Source organism: Cibotium barometz, chromosome 13, assembly GCF_041138505.1.
Source record: "Cibotium barometz isolate CiBa-2024 chromosome 13, ASM4113850v1, whole genome shotgun sequence".
Lineage (NCBI taxonomy): Eukaryota > Viridiplantae > Streptophyta > Polypodiopsida > Cyatheales > Cibotiaceae > Cibotium > Cibotium barometz.
The window spans coordinates 9,923,668-9,937,648 of NC_141058.1; the positions used below are offsets into that span (position 1 = coordinate 9,923,668).

Here is a 13,981-nt window from a genome sequence, read left to right on the forward strand (position 1 = left end):
TCTACTTTGTGACTTTTATTGATGACTATTCCAGGCACACCTGGGTATATCCATTGAAGGCAAAGTCAAAGGTTTTTATATGCTTTAGACTCTTTGTTTCTATGGTTAAAAATGTGAATGTATGCAAAGTTAGCACCCTTCATATAGATGTCAACGGAGTTTCATGTATGTATAGCTAAAAGAGGCATAAAACATATACCTTGTACACCTCAGCAAAATGGTGTGTCAAAGAGGAAGAAAATACCTCTCATGGACATGGCACGATGCATGGTTAAAGGATAGGATTTATCTCATGTTTTTTGGTTAGAGATAGTTATGTGTGCCACTTATGTGTTACACAAATGCCCCACCAAGGCCTTGCAGACAATTACCTTGTATGAAGATTAGAATGGTATGAATACCTCTATGGCACATTTTCATGTTTTTAGATGTCTTGCTTATGCTCTTGTGCTTGAACAAGAATGCAATAAGCTCGATGATAAGGTAGTAAAATGTATTTTTGTGGGATACAACTGAGAAAGAAAAAGGTATAGACTCTACCATCCGACCAAAAAGAAGATTTTTGTGAGTACAAATGTTGTCTTTGTTGAGAACTCAACTAAGTCCGTGATTTTATTTAAAAAAAAATAAAATTTATGCTCTCAAGACATCTTTAATGCTCTCCTACCTTTGTACAATGCTGTGGGTAGCCATATGTGGAGCAAATGAATGTTCAAAAAGGTACTGCAAAATCAACCCATACAAACTGAAAATCAGCTTGAAATTTAACCCACATATCAACCTATTGATAAGGTAATTGTGGATGATGTAGTGGATGTGGAAAGGGTAGCCATATGGGCATCTAAGAGTATGTCAAAATGGTTAGTGTGGACATTGTGGGATAGTAAATTAGCTACACCTTTACCTAGCAGGACACGTGTAGGTTCTCATCATGCATGTTATTCTTTTGTGAATCATGATCTCATTACCTTTAATTCTCTCCTACCTTTGTACAATGTCAGACAACCATATATGGATCAAATAAATGCTTAAAAAGGTACTACAAAGTCAACCCATATTGGCTAAAAATCAGCTTGAATTTTAGCCCATAGATCAGCCTATTAATAAGGTAATTATGGGACGATGCAGTAGATGAGGAAAGGGTAGCCTTACAAGCATCCAAGAGTATGCCAAAATGGCTAGCATGGACATTGTGGGATAGCAAATTAGCTACACCTTTACCTAGCAAGACACATGTAGGTTCTCATCATGCATGTTATTCTTTTGTGAATCATTCTCTCATTGCTAGTATATGCAATGAAGAGGAACCTATTTCCTTTGAGGAAGCACAGGAAAATGATCAGTGGATGCAGGCCATGCATGATGAGTATGACTCAATCCTTAAAAATGACACTTGGTAAAAAAGCCATTGGTACGAAGTTAGTTTATAAGCTTAAGTGTCAAGTTGATGGTAGTGTTGAGATTGCTACAAGGCAAGGCTTGTGATAAAAGATTATGCTTAGGAGAAGGACATATGTTATGATGAGACTTTTGCACCCATGTCTCATATGACTACGATTAAGTATATTATTTCATTTGCAGTGCATCATCATGGTTAGAAGGTACATCAATTTTGGAGATCAAGATTGCCTTTTTAAATGGTGAGGAATTTTATGTATCTCAACCTTAAGGTCTCGTTGAGAAAAGGCAAGAGTCTAGTCTATGTAAAGAGGAGTGAACATTATTTTTTGGTCATCCTTTTATATGTTGATGACATATTGTTGCTCTCATGTCCTAATGAGGAGAACATTTCAACCTTCAAGGCTAAATATGAATATTAAGTATGGTTCTTTGCTGACACCATATGCTCTATTATTGTGACCATATGCTTTGCAAAGCTGTACATTCTAAATTAAAAAATGAGAAAACATTTAAGTCATACAAAGAGATATAAAGATGCCATATAGAAGGGGATACACTTGCTTTGGGGTTTTCATTATTGCACAGAGAGGTACCTTGAAACAAATACTTATAGTTTTACATCTTCATAAAGACCAAGAATCGAGTTCATGCAATATGGTGCTTTTCATTCAATATTTATTGCTATTAACCTCTAGTGGGTCCAGAAATAAAAGATACTTAATAAGGTAAATTTTCATTAGTAAATATTTTTCATAGAGAAATCGAGAGGGAGTGAAAAGATGCAGGGGAGAAGAGAGCTTGAGCTCTTGCAAGCACACACACACTCACAAAACCCTAAAAGAAAACACACAAGGTGAGAGGCTGAAAATCTTCTTCTCCTTCACTCAACACTCAACACACCATAAACAAAGATAAGAGTATACACATATGAAAAGGTACTCAACCAACCACATAAGAGTATACACATATGAAAAGGTACTCAACCAAATACATACTATGGTTCTCTATAGTGTGAACCCAACTAAATGAGCTGGTGCTATAACTATGCCAGTCTCTAGAATGGCTGTCACACAACCTGTCATCCCACTGGCCGCATATCACCCATGATCTCACCAACCATGCTAGTGGTGTAAGTGTGGGGCCTATCCCCCAGGCAGGTCATCAGTGTCCACCGCCTCACTAGATGAGCTCTATATCTCCTCACGAGCTCCAAATTCCCCGACAAATTCAACGGAACTGGGTTTTATACCTGGCAAATCAAGGTGAAGGGCTACCTCATGAAGAAAAATCTGTGGAGTACGGTCAAGCCACTTACTGAAGATGAAGCAGGTATTTTTGCTGCAGTTACAAGAGCTACAATGGCTCCACTTCAAGCAAAATATGAGCAAGCACTTGGTATTATCATTACTGCTTTAGAAGATGATTTTATTTATTATATTGATAATGTTGAGTCAGCTATAGAAGCTTGGGAATTACTAGAACGTACTTTTGGTGCAAAGGCAAAGCATTCCAAGATCAGTTTGAAGATGCAACTCTTTGATCTAACCATGGAGAGTAATGAAAATTTAACAGCTGTGATTAACAGGTTGAAGAGCTTAATGACACAATTGATTTATGTTAAGTCTCTTGTTCCTGAAGAAGATGCTATTGCTATATTGCTTAAAAGTTTACCTTCAAACTTTAGGCAAATTGTGACGGTACTTAAAGAGAAGGAGCCAGTCCCTTCCTTGGAAAGTATCATAAATTCTTTGCAGGAAGAAGATAAGAAGATTACAAAGGATGTGATAGATCCTTATGCATATGCTATTACTTCGACATCGCAAAGAAGAAGTGTACTATTTGTGGTCGTACAAATCATCTTACTAAGGATTGTTTCTCCAAACATCCTTGTGAGTATTGTGGAAAGACGAATCATCCATCCTCAAAGTGCTACCAAAAATATCAAAAGCTAGCAAAGGCACATGTGGTTGAAGAAGTCAACCAACAAGAAGAAACAAATCTTTGTTCTAGTCTTAGTATAAAAGATGTAGATGATGATTATGCTTTTTAAATTATGTCATGTATGTGGTTGAGTCAAGACTTATGTTGTTCCAACTTGACGAGTTGTAGAGGAGAGTACACCACCCTATGTTGTTGAGGGGGGACTCTTACTCATTGTGTCAAGGAGGTATGTTAGACTTGTTCATGTTCTTGTAAGAAGTTGGTCTTAAGGGGGGGTTTTTGGATAAATGTAATCCCAACTCCTTAGTCCAATTTAATGTGTGGTGGTTAGGCTAGTGGTCAGTGGTTGGTGTAAAGCCTACAGATGGTTGGTGCATATGGTTCATGCAACTCATGCAACTAAAAATAGGGTAGAGGAGTCTCTAAATAAGGTACAAGTCGTGATCAAGTGATTATGTAAGTTTGGTTCATGTCTAATCATAATTAGAGTCTTCTTGTGTTAATCTCAATACAATTTTCTGCATATACCAGTTTTTTGTCCCTCATGTTCATGATGTTTTGTACAATCTTTGATCCACCTTGAGTATGTTTTGATCAAACTTCATAGTTGAATTATCATATCCAACACCATTTCCTGAAGGCAAGAAATCTATTGGCTATAAGTGGGTGTATAAGGTGAAACATAACAGTGATGGTAGCATAAGCAGGTACAAGGCTAGATTGGTAGCCAAACGATATGCGCAGACACATGGTATTGATTATGAGGAGACATTTGCCCCAGTTGCAAAGATGGCAACTGTGAGAGTTGTGATTACGGTGGCTATAGCTAAAGGCTAGTTTTTACATCAGATGGATGTCAAAAATGTATTCTTGCATGGTGACTTGCAAGAAGAGGTGTATATGGATCAGCCACCAGGTTTTGAGGATACAGGTCACCCAGAGTATGTATGTAAGCTTCGTAAGGCCTTGTATGGGCTGAAGAAAGCTCCATGAGCATGGCATGACAAGATTATTGAGTATCTTGTCACTATTGGTTTTCATATGGCAAATGCAGATCACTCTTTGTATGTGCGCAAGAGTGATAAGGGTATTGTGATTATCACTATATATGTAGATGATCTTATTGTTGGGGGTGACAACTGGGAAGAGATTGAGCATGTGAAAATTCTTCTCAAAAGGAAGTTTGAGATGAAGGATTTGGAGATCGCTATTTTTGGGGAATTGAGGTCATTTGCACACCTGAGAGTATTTGGCTGTTACAAAGACAGTATGCATTGGACATGTTGTCCAAGTATGGGATGGCTGATTGTAAGCCAATCTCAGTGCCATTAGATCAAAATGGCAAGCTTAGTGTGGATGCAGGTTATGTGTTGGAGGATCCCACTATGTACAAGAAGATTGTGGAGAGTATGATCTATGTCACGATCAGTAGGCCAGATTAAAAAGGCATAGTAGAATGCTAAATTTGGGTAACATAACCACTCTAAATGTTGAAAAAACAGCAAAAACAGTAAAAAAAGCTGCTAGATGTTGGTCTGGAACTCAATGTTGAATGCCATGGTATCATAAAAAACAGGAAAAAATTATAATGGTGCATCAAGAAGAGGAATACACCGATATATATGTATAGCACTTTGTGTCAAAGCAGGAAATTTAGCACATTGCCTCTCAACACACGAAGATTCAAGTGTCAAACAACTGATGCTTGGAATCTGAATATATTTACACACAAGAACACGGGCATAATCCCACATGTCTCAAAATTACAGCAAGCATTGTGTAAGCTTCTTACTTGGGACAACAGACGTGAGTTGAAACCCTATGTTAACAACAATGCCAGATGTTTGCTTTGCAGCAAATAGCACCAAAATTGCCTGCACAAGTCACCAAAAATCGACTATTGTATTCACTGCCCAACATCTCTTACTTTAGTGTGTCTGAACTGCCTACATGCATTCTCTTTTACCAAAGAAGCACCATGCATGGTTTCACATAAAATTGACTTACACTATTGTAAGGGAATCATTGTGTATTGCTTATTGTCAAAAATCACTTGTATACAAATGAGTAGTTTTTACACTAGGCCGACCAAACTTAAAAATGAGTAGTTTTTACACTAGGCCGACCAAACTTAAAAATGGTCCGGCCTCTATTATCATCATTAGTCTTAAGCAAGTATGTACAGTAAGTCTGTAGGCTTTTCTTATTTGATATTAAGTTCATGGTAAGGCTGCTTTATAAATTCCAATGCTATCTTACAAACAAATAAGTGCCTACACGCACGAATAAGATGGCAAAGCAATTTATGGTAGGTCAGACAGTGGATGAAACTATGTTAACCACCGGAGTGATTAACACATCTCAAACATGCTCTTTGACTAGATGGATGGATGTCCTGATAAATATCGAGCCCTCAGTGTTATCATACTAGAGCAACTAATATCAATCTTTAGCATGTCCATTGTGTTGATGAATTGAACCCTCCACTTTAAAAAAAAAAACAAGTCTCTTTTTATATTTTGAATAAACTACATAAAAAGGAGATCAATAATTACAAATTTCCTCCACACTATATGGCATGGGATCTTTAAGACCCCAATTAGATGGGATCAACAACTATGAGATCACATGCAACTTGCCACCATTTTTAGTGCACCATATTGAAAAGCAAAACTAGAAAAAAAAAATTGGGCCCAAAATTTTTGTTGGAGTCCCACATCTCGAAAACCAAAAGATATACTTATAGTAGGTGGAGCTTGGAATCAAGCCCAAGACCTCTAGTTTAGAGAGCTAAGCTCTAACCAATCCTTTATTTTTAACACATTCTAGTTTACATTCCAAGCCCCTAGTTTCCTTTCCTAGTTTTCCTTGGTTTACCCTCACCTCCCTAGTTTTTTCCCCTAAGTGGTTTTGCCTAGACTCTCTCCTCCATAGTCTACTTCATGGGTTTACCGTCTCTCTAGTTTACTTTCCTCAATTTACCCTCACACCCTAGTTTACTTGATACACTGGAAAATTATGGTGGCCAACCACACCGTTAAATAGTGATAGACTGTCGTCTCTAGTTTCCTTTTTTTTCCAAGATTATTTTTCAATCCAACATAGAGAAAATGGCAATGGACCACTCATGCTCTCAATTGATACTATCTGACAAGGGTCTTAAAGACCCTGTGCCATGTAGTGCTAAGCAATGAGGACCCATATAGTGCTCAACAGTGTCTCAAAAAAAAACCGTCCTTCCATGTAATTTTCAGGGCTCAAATTGAAAAAACTGGTTGTAATTTTCATGAGCCTTGAATTTAAAGATTCAAAATTTTGAGGCTTTAGTTATAAAACCCATTAATTTTTGTATTTTTAAAATAAAAATTGGTTGGGCTTAAGGTTGTTCTTTTTTGTCACTGGTTAGAAAAAAAGTTATATTTCTGGCACCAAATTCTAACCACCCACGTGGGCAACGAATCAACCAATACAATACAATACAATACAGTCAACAAACGTCGAGACTGAAAGCACAGAAAATGCATTTCTTCAATTCCACGTTTTCGACCGAAGAACTAACCGGGTGCTGACGTTAGCGCGGGTCAACAAGCACTCGACACTTAGCTCTCGAGCCCTTCGCAGAAAACGGGAATCAAGGTCCCTTCGCAGACAATGCGAATGAAGGTGGAGACTATTTACAAAAATCACATGCAATCCCTGCCGATGTTTGTGCAGCCATGCTTTAAGTTCTGCGGAAGAGAATCAGAAAGAAAGATGTTTAATAAGACGCTCTTGAAAAGGAATCTTATGAGAAAATCTGCAAAAACATCAAGGACACACCGTCCACCACCAACAAGAAGTTTGTGAAATTTTTGGTCATATACTTCACACTATGCAAAGCTGCAAGGGCAGAGACTGAACTGATAACTCCTATCTTAACAAGCACAGTATGTCTGCTTTGGAAATGCTAGTACGATTGTTTGTGCGCATTGTGGCGAACAAAGCAACATTATTTTAGCAGTTAGAGCCTAAGTTTACAGCTACTAGCAGCTAGAGCTGCCGCATCGACTCTGGTTGGGGAACATGACGAGGCTGGCGGTCAGGAAGGCGCCAGAGACCAGTTTGGGCGTCTTGGAGGAGGCCCTTGTATTTGTCCTGCCACCAAGAGGCAGGGATGTATAGCTCCTCCTTAAGGAAGTCGCAAGACTTGTTCACAAGGGCGGGATCTCGCTCCACGGCAAACTCGAAGGGGAGGTCAAGCCCCCGAGTGCCGGCCACCAGGTGCAGATGCGCCTCCAGATTGTGCCAGTCCCCGATGGTCCTCGACTCCTTGAGGTAGGGCGACTTCCTGTGATCCACCAGGAGCTCCTCGCCCACCTCCCGATAGCCCATGAGGGTGGGCGGATACAGTGCTATCAGGTCCTTCTTGTTCTTCACGCGCAAGATCCTCAGCCCCTCCAGCTCGCGGCACCTCTTCTTGAAAGCCGCATCGCCCACCAGCGGGCACCCGAACACCACCGCCGTCACCAGCACTGGCTCCCGGCCTCCGCCCCTCAAGTTCAGCCCGTTCTCCGCTATGTCGTATGCGTTCAGCACCGCCACTGACGCCCCGAGGCTGTGGCCGATCACGGTTATGCTCACGTCCTCGTCTTCGTACTTCTTCAGCAGGTACTTGAGCTCGTTGAGCACCTGGTGTCTCGCACTGTCCTGCGTGTAAGGAGACTTGGGATCAGAGGAAGTGTAGACCATGAGCCAGCCTTTCTCAATCTGCGGCGTGGGTTCCCCCCTTCTTAGCAGCCGGTCGTACCAGTGGTGCTCGGCCTCCCTTTCCTCCTCCGGGGGCAGTAGATTCGCCACGTCCGTCTTGTCGAAATCGAAGAGCTCTCGCTGTTGGCCCGTCATCTTCTGAAGGCCATCGTACCAGTGCACCTCATTATCGTCTTCCTCGGGCGGCAAGAATTTTGTAGCATCGCTTTTCTGCGCGTGGAAGTCGTCGATCCACTCAAACAGGCGAAGCGTCCCCCTCCACACCACCACAATATCCCTCCTCCCCAGCCACTCTTTGCCCTTGTCTGTAGCCACAGCCACATACCCTATCCAATTCGACTCTCTGCTCCACGCCTCTTTGGAACGCGAGCTGAGGAAGAAGCGCCCCAGAATGTGCGAAGTGGCTGTGGCGTAGAGGTATCTGCTCACCTCGTAGCCCCAGTCCCGCTGCTCCGTCTGCAGCTTCACCTTCTCGAATAACTCCTCCTTCCTGTACTTGGAGCTGCCTACGTACTTGGAGTGCGTCTCCGAGTCGAAAGCGTCGTAGATGGCTTGGTTGAATTCACCGTACCTGATGATGTTCCGCCGGAGCTCCAGGTCCAAAGGCTGAAGCAAGCCCTTCCAATTGTGCAAGCCTTGAATCTCCCTCCATCGCTGTGCCAGAGAAGGAAGCTCTCCCGCAGCAGAGGAGAACCGACCATCCATCTTCTCTTTCCTCTTCTAGGCACAGTTCACAGCTTCATAAGCGCCACCGCTGGCACAGTTCACACTGCACAGCGTCATAAGCCGCCCCGGAGCGGAATATGCGAACAGCATTCTCTGACTTTTTCTTGAGTAGCGTGGCACCTCTAGTCATCACGTATTTGCGAGGTGCATGTGTCGTAAAGGGCCCCCCATGTTAGCTCCAAGACTTGGTTATAGCCCACAGCCCGTGCCACTAGTGGGTTGGCTTTGTCAACAATTTTTAGGGGATCCAATCTTGTTTAAGACTGTTTTATCTTAACAATCACGGCATGTTTTTTTTTTCTTTTTTGCATACTTCTAATGCTTTAGCAAGCTTTATGTCACATTTTTGAAACTTGAATATTGGTGATGAATCATCGATGGCAAATAGAAAACACTCCTTAATGCTTTTTTTACAAAAACCTAGGCCTAAGCTTTCATGCAAACATAGAAAAAGTGTCACTAGTGTTGATACTAACGAAGGAGAAGAAGAAGAGATTGAAGGGATTCTTGAAAATGTGAGTGTAGAAGAGGGAACTAGAATCCGAAAAAGCAAGGAGAAGTTGGATGGATGCATATGGGGGTTATTTTTTAGTAGGCTTATTTTGATAGGCAAATTGGAAGAGTGTTTTGACTAGTGGTTCAATCATATGTACAACTGGGCACCATTAAACAACATGTTGATTCTAGAACACATAAGCTTGTTGCATATGCTCAAGGACATGCTCAAAATGCCTTAGAAGAAGAAGGTATAAAATAAACAAATAAGGAATGATTGCATGTGTTTTTCAAGTTGCATATTTCTTCTCAAAGCATGACATTGCTTTTTTGAAGCACCCATACTTGTTAGAATTGCTTTTATGTTGTGGGGCTCCTAGTGTGCCAAAGCAACTTTACAACAATGATAAGGCTACTGCAGTTTTTACTGGTTTTATGGTAGATTCCATAAAAAAGGGAACAATTTGTAGGCTAAAGCAAAGGCATCTATGTGGATGAGTCTACGGATATTTCAAATGCAAAGCACTTGGTAGTTTATAGTAGCTATATGTATTGTCATGAACCACACATGCATCTTTTCTTTGTTTGTTGGAGGTTGAAGATAAAATAGCCAAAGTATTGTATGCTTTGTTGGATACTTTCTTCAAACTACATGAAATAGATATGTCAAAACTTGTCAGCTTTAGGTCGGATGGGGCATCCGTCATGGTTGGTAAAGGTAATGCCCTTGCAACACTTTTAAAGAAATCAAGTCCATACCTCACGTTTATCCCTTTTGTGGCACATCGAACCCATTTATGTGCAGGAGATGCAACAAAGCACAGTGATTATACTCATAAAATTAACAAGGGTTTTTCTTTGATCCTCGAATATGGATCAAAGAATGGTCAACTTCTTGCGGCACTTAGATCATCCATCAAAGGTAATCATTTCAAGAGAGTTAAAATTGAGAGGTGTGCCATAGGTTCTGGCCTTGCAATTGCAATAGGGTTTCAAAAAGAGTATTACACATTGCTAATGGATTCCTTAAAGAAACGATTTGTGGACAATGCGATTTTGGCCAACTTGAAGATTTTATGTCTATCATTCCTGAGTGGGAAGCATTTGAAAGCATACATTATGAAATGAATGTCTTGGTTGAACTTTATGCACGGCCAAAAGAGACAGTCAGTGTGGAGAAATGTGTGTAAACCTTGAAACTTGGACACACGTAAGTTGGAATACTTTTCTTAAGGAAAAATATCCAAACTTATTGTGTTTGAGCCAAATTGCCATGATCCAATGCTCTAGTACGATGATTTGTGAAAGGGGTTTTTCTACATAAAATAATATCAAAACCCATTTAAGAAACAAACTTGAGACAAGGAGTTTGGAATCATTGTTGCATATATCGATTGAAGGTCCAAATGTGGAAGATTTTGATGTTGTTGAAGCTATAGAGGCATGGAAGAATGCTTCTAAAACATCAAGGCATATCTATGGAACTACACAACAACACTATTAAGTATTATTGGTGCAAGATTAACATTGGGTTTTTTTGACGATATTTGTATATTCTTACTTTTTTCTTATGCAAGATATCGATTTTTTGACCATGAAGTTTGGAGGAAAATCAAATCCTTTTTTACCATCGATTATTGAACACGGTAATGTAAAATGATCTTATAATCTTATACTAACCTATAATATAATGCATTAATTTTTTTAATCTTTATGGAGTTTACAATATGTTCCGCATAGTATCAATCCTTTATTTTAATCTTCCCAAAATTTATTATCCATAGTATCTATGCTTTCTAGCATATCCTATGAAGATCGCTACTTTACTTTGCCTATCAAAAGCTATCATGCAAGAAAGTATTTTTTGCTTATCCATAGTAGTTTAAGCACTCTAACAAGCCTTACATTAAAGAATGACACTTGTTAGTTGGCTTTTGATTCCAAATGCCTTTGTATGAGAGTGAGAAGTTTTGATATTAATAGAAGACTCTTTGGTTGTTTATATTTGTTCATAGACGACAATGTTTCATGTCTCTACCTTTTCAAATAGAAGATGTATGAATATATTCATAAAAGTTTTTGAATGTTGACTTTTTGAAATGCAAAGTGAATGTTAGATATTTGTTGAAAATAAGTTTTAAAAATGGTTGATACTCAAGTGAAAAAAAATTAAGTGTGAAATTTTGAAAAAAAAAGGTTTTGAATATTCATTTAATTGAAAAACCTTAGCATAGTTAAAACCAAAGGTCTTTGTATTGGTTGTAAAAATTTATTTTCGTGAACACTAGCAAAGTCTATTTCTTTCACACCGGCTAGCCTTCCCCATAACGTTGATAGGATTTTTTGTGGCCAAGGGGATATTCTCAGATGCTCACCCCAACCCCAAGAGGGAAGATAAAAATTTAGGTACAGTTAGGAACCTTAGGAAATACAGGATTCTTGCACGGATATCTACGCATTCATCACACTAGTTGTTAGAGTTGAGGGGAAGTGGTTCTGAGGCTCAGATGCTCTACTGACGGTTGTATATTTGTGGTCGAAGGATGACTATTAGCATTCAGAAGACTTTGTAGAGACTCTAGAGGTGCTATAGTTGTCGTAGAGGAGGGGATACATGTATCCGTTGGATCAATTTAGTTAGTTTGGGTTGGGGACAGTCACTTCGGAGGCGGGGCAGAACTCAACACGTGGAAGTTCAAAGAAAGGTCGGAAGTGGGTCAGCATGCAATCCAAGAAGGTCTAGGGATTGTGATTATTTATAAGGTCTGTTGATGTGCCAAACGATTATAGAGAATAGTGGAGGACCCATTTTGGGCTAGGGTAAGCCATCAAAATTCAGAAGCAGGTAGACAGTTAGTATTTGACTTGTCTATGGCAGTTGAGAGAGATTGTTGTCAACTGCTGCTGCTGCTGTTGGTCAACTAAGGGTAGCTGCTTGGTTTTGAGGGGTTCTGCTTTTGAGGCTAGCTGACTGTAGAGGACACTCTGGAAGCCTGGAGGACGGATCTCTGACTGGGAATAGGAAGAGGACTTCAGAAACAGTTTATAGCTACGTCTATGGTAGAGCTGGAAGCTCTCTTGGTCAACTGGGAGTCAGTTCGGGTCAGGAGAGGCTCTTAGTTGGAAGATTAGAAATATTGGAGATGAGAGTTAACCTAAGAGGACAATTTGAGTAGGTAGTTGGACTGAATGGGGAGGCTGGGAGGGTGTTAAAGTACTCAACTACATCAGCTAAGGATCTAAGGACGTCAACTGGGGGTGTTGGTACCCTCCATTGTTGTTTCTGTTGGGTTGTAGTGCTAGTGACAGTTTCCTCCTCACGGTGGTGTGCTTTGGACGGAGCTATAAAGGCAAGTTCTCCTGGACACATCAACGCACAACATTGGTGGCAACAAAGTTTTTTTTTTTAAGGATAAATTCTGAAAAGTGAGGTGCAAGACGGACTCAAGTATTAGGATTGGAGAAGGTGGAAATTTACAGAGTGCAACAAAATTTCTCCAAATTTTAAAACCTCTCTCTCTCAATATTGAAGGTATTTTTGTCAACACATTAATAGTTCATAGATTGTGTTCCTCCCCAAGGTTGTGGGTTCAACTCACACTGGCTAAAATGGAGATGTTCTTGTAACTTGTCGGATGGTGGGTGTGTGTTCTAACCAACATATCTAAGCTGTAATAAAAATATTAGATTAGTTGCCAGATGCTCTTATAACTTGCCGGGATGGTGGGTGTGTGTGTGTTGTAACCAACATATCTGAGTTGTAATAAAAATAGTAGATTAGTCACCAAACTTTGTGTGTGTGTGTGTGTGTGTGTGTGTGCACGCGCGCACGTGTGTGTTGGAGATATTTTTGACAAATTTATGATAATTTGAAGGTATTTAGAACTAAAACTACCCAAAATTTTGGAATTTCTAAACCTTCAACTCTAAACTTTACAAGTATTTTTCAAACCTCAAGTGCAAAATACAAGTGTACCTAGGTTCTTTAAGCATACCAAAGAGATGACACCAAAAAGGTGGCTCTTTAAAGAAGCTAAGTTATATAATGTTATGTATTTAAAAAAACTGTAAATAATTAAAAAATGGATATAAAATATTAACCTTCAACTCTCGAATCTGACATATCCAAGAAGTGAATATGATGTCATACACGCTTATCCTTAAAACAAAATGGGGATTTTTTCAAAATACAAAAGAAAGGACAAAGTATCATGTAGCTTCATATGGAGGCCCCTTTTCAAATGCAACCTCATCTTGCCACATGGTAGGGAGAGGTAGCAGGCTTAATAGAATAGATATACAAACATACAAAAAGGTACACATAAAAAGTTAGAATGCATAACTTTAATAAAATACCTAAAATTATCACTTGGAAGCATATAGAATCTCCTTGTATATAATCGGCATACGACTCTTAATAAGTAGAGCTAGTGCTAACACACCTACCTACTGGTGGGCCAAGGCTAGTTGGTTGAGCACATCTCTATGAAAAATAGAAGAGGGGAGAAGGAGATCTCACAAGAAAACTATTGTAAGGGAATGATTTTCCATTGCTTATTGTAAAAATAACTTATATACAAATGACTAGTTTTCACACGAGGCCGACCAAACTTAAAAATAGTCCAACCTCATTACTACTCTTAAGCAACTATGTGCACTAGCCTCTATCCCA

The 13,981-nt window shown here is 39.7% G+C and overlaps 1 protein-coding gene across 1 annotated transcript; it reads right to left on the reverse strand.

Annotated features, from left to right (window-relative positions):
* Window positions 1-7,181: 7,181 nt before the first annotated feature.
* Window positions 7,182-8,966, reverse strand: LOC147632346 (phospholipase A1-II 4-like). The gene has a single exon (XM_086807167.1). The coding sequence runs from the start codon at window positions 8,791-8,793 to the stop codon at window positions 7,372-7,374; it is 1,422 nt and encodes a 473-aa protein (XP_086663293.1). The 5' UTR covers window positions 8,794-8,966; the 3' UTR covers window positions 7,182-7,371.
* Between the last annotated feature and the right edge of the window lie 5,015 nt (window positions 8,967-13,981).

What these genes read in the sequence shown, in the direction of transcription:
- LOC147632346 (XM_086807167.1), bottom strand. Translation starts at nt 8,793, where the DNA reads ATGGATGGTCGGTTCTCCTCTGCTGCGGGAGAGCTTCCTTCTCTGGCA.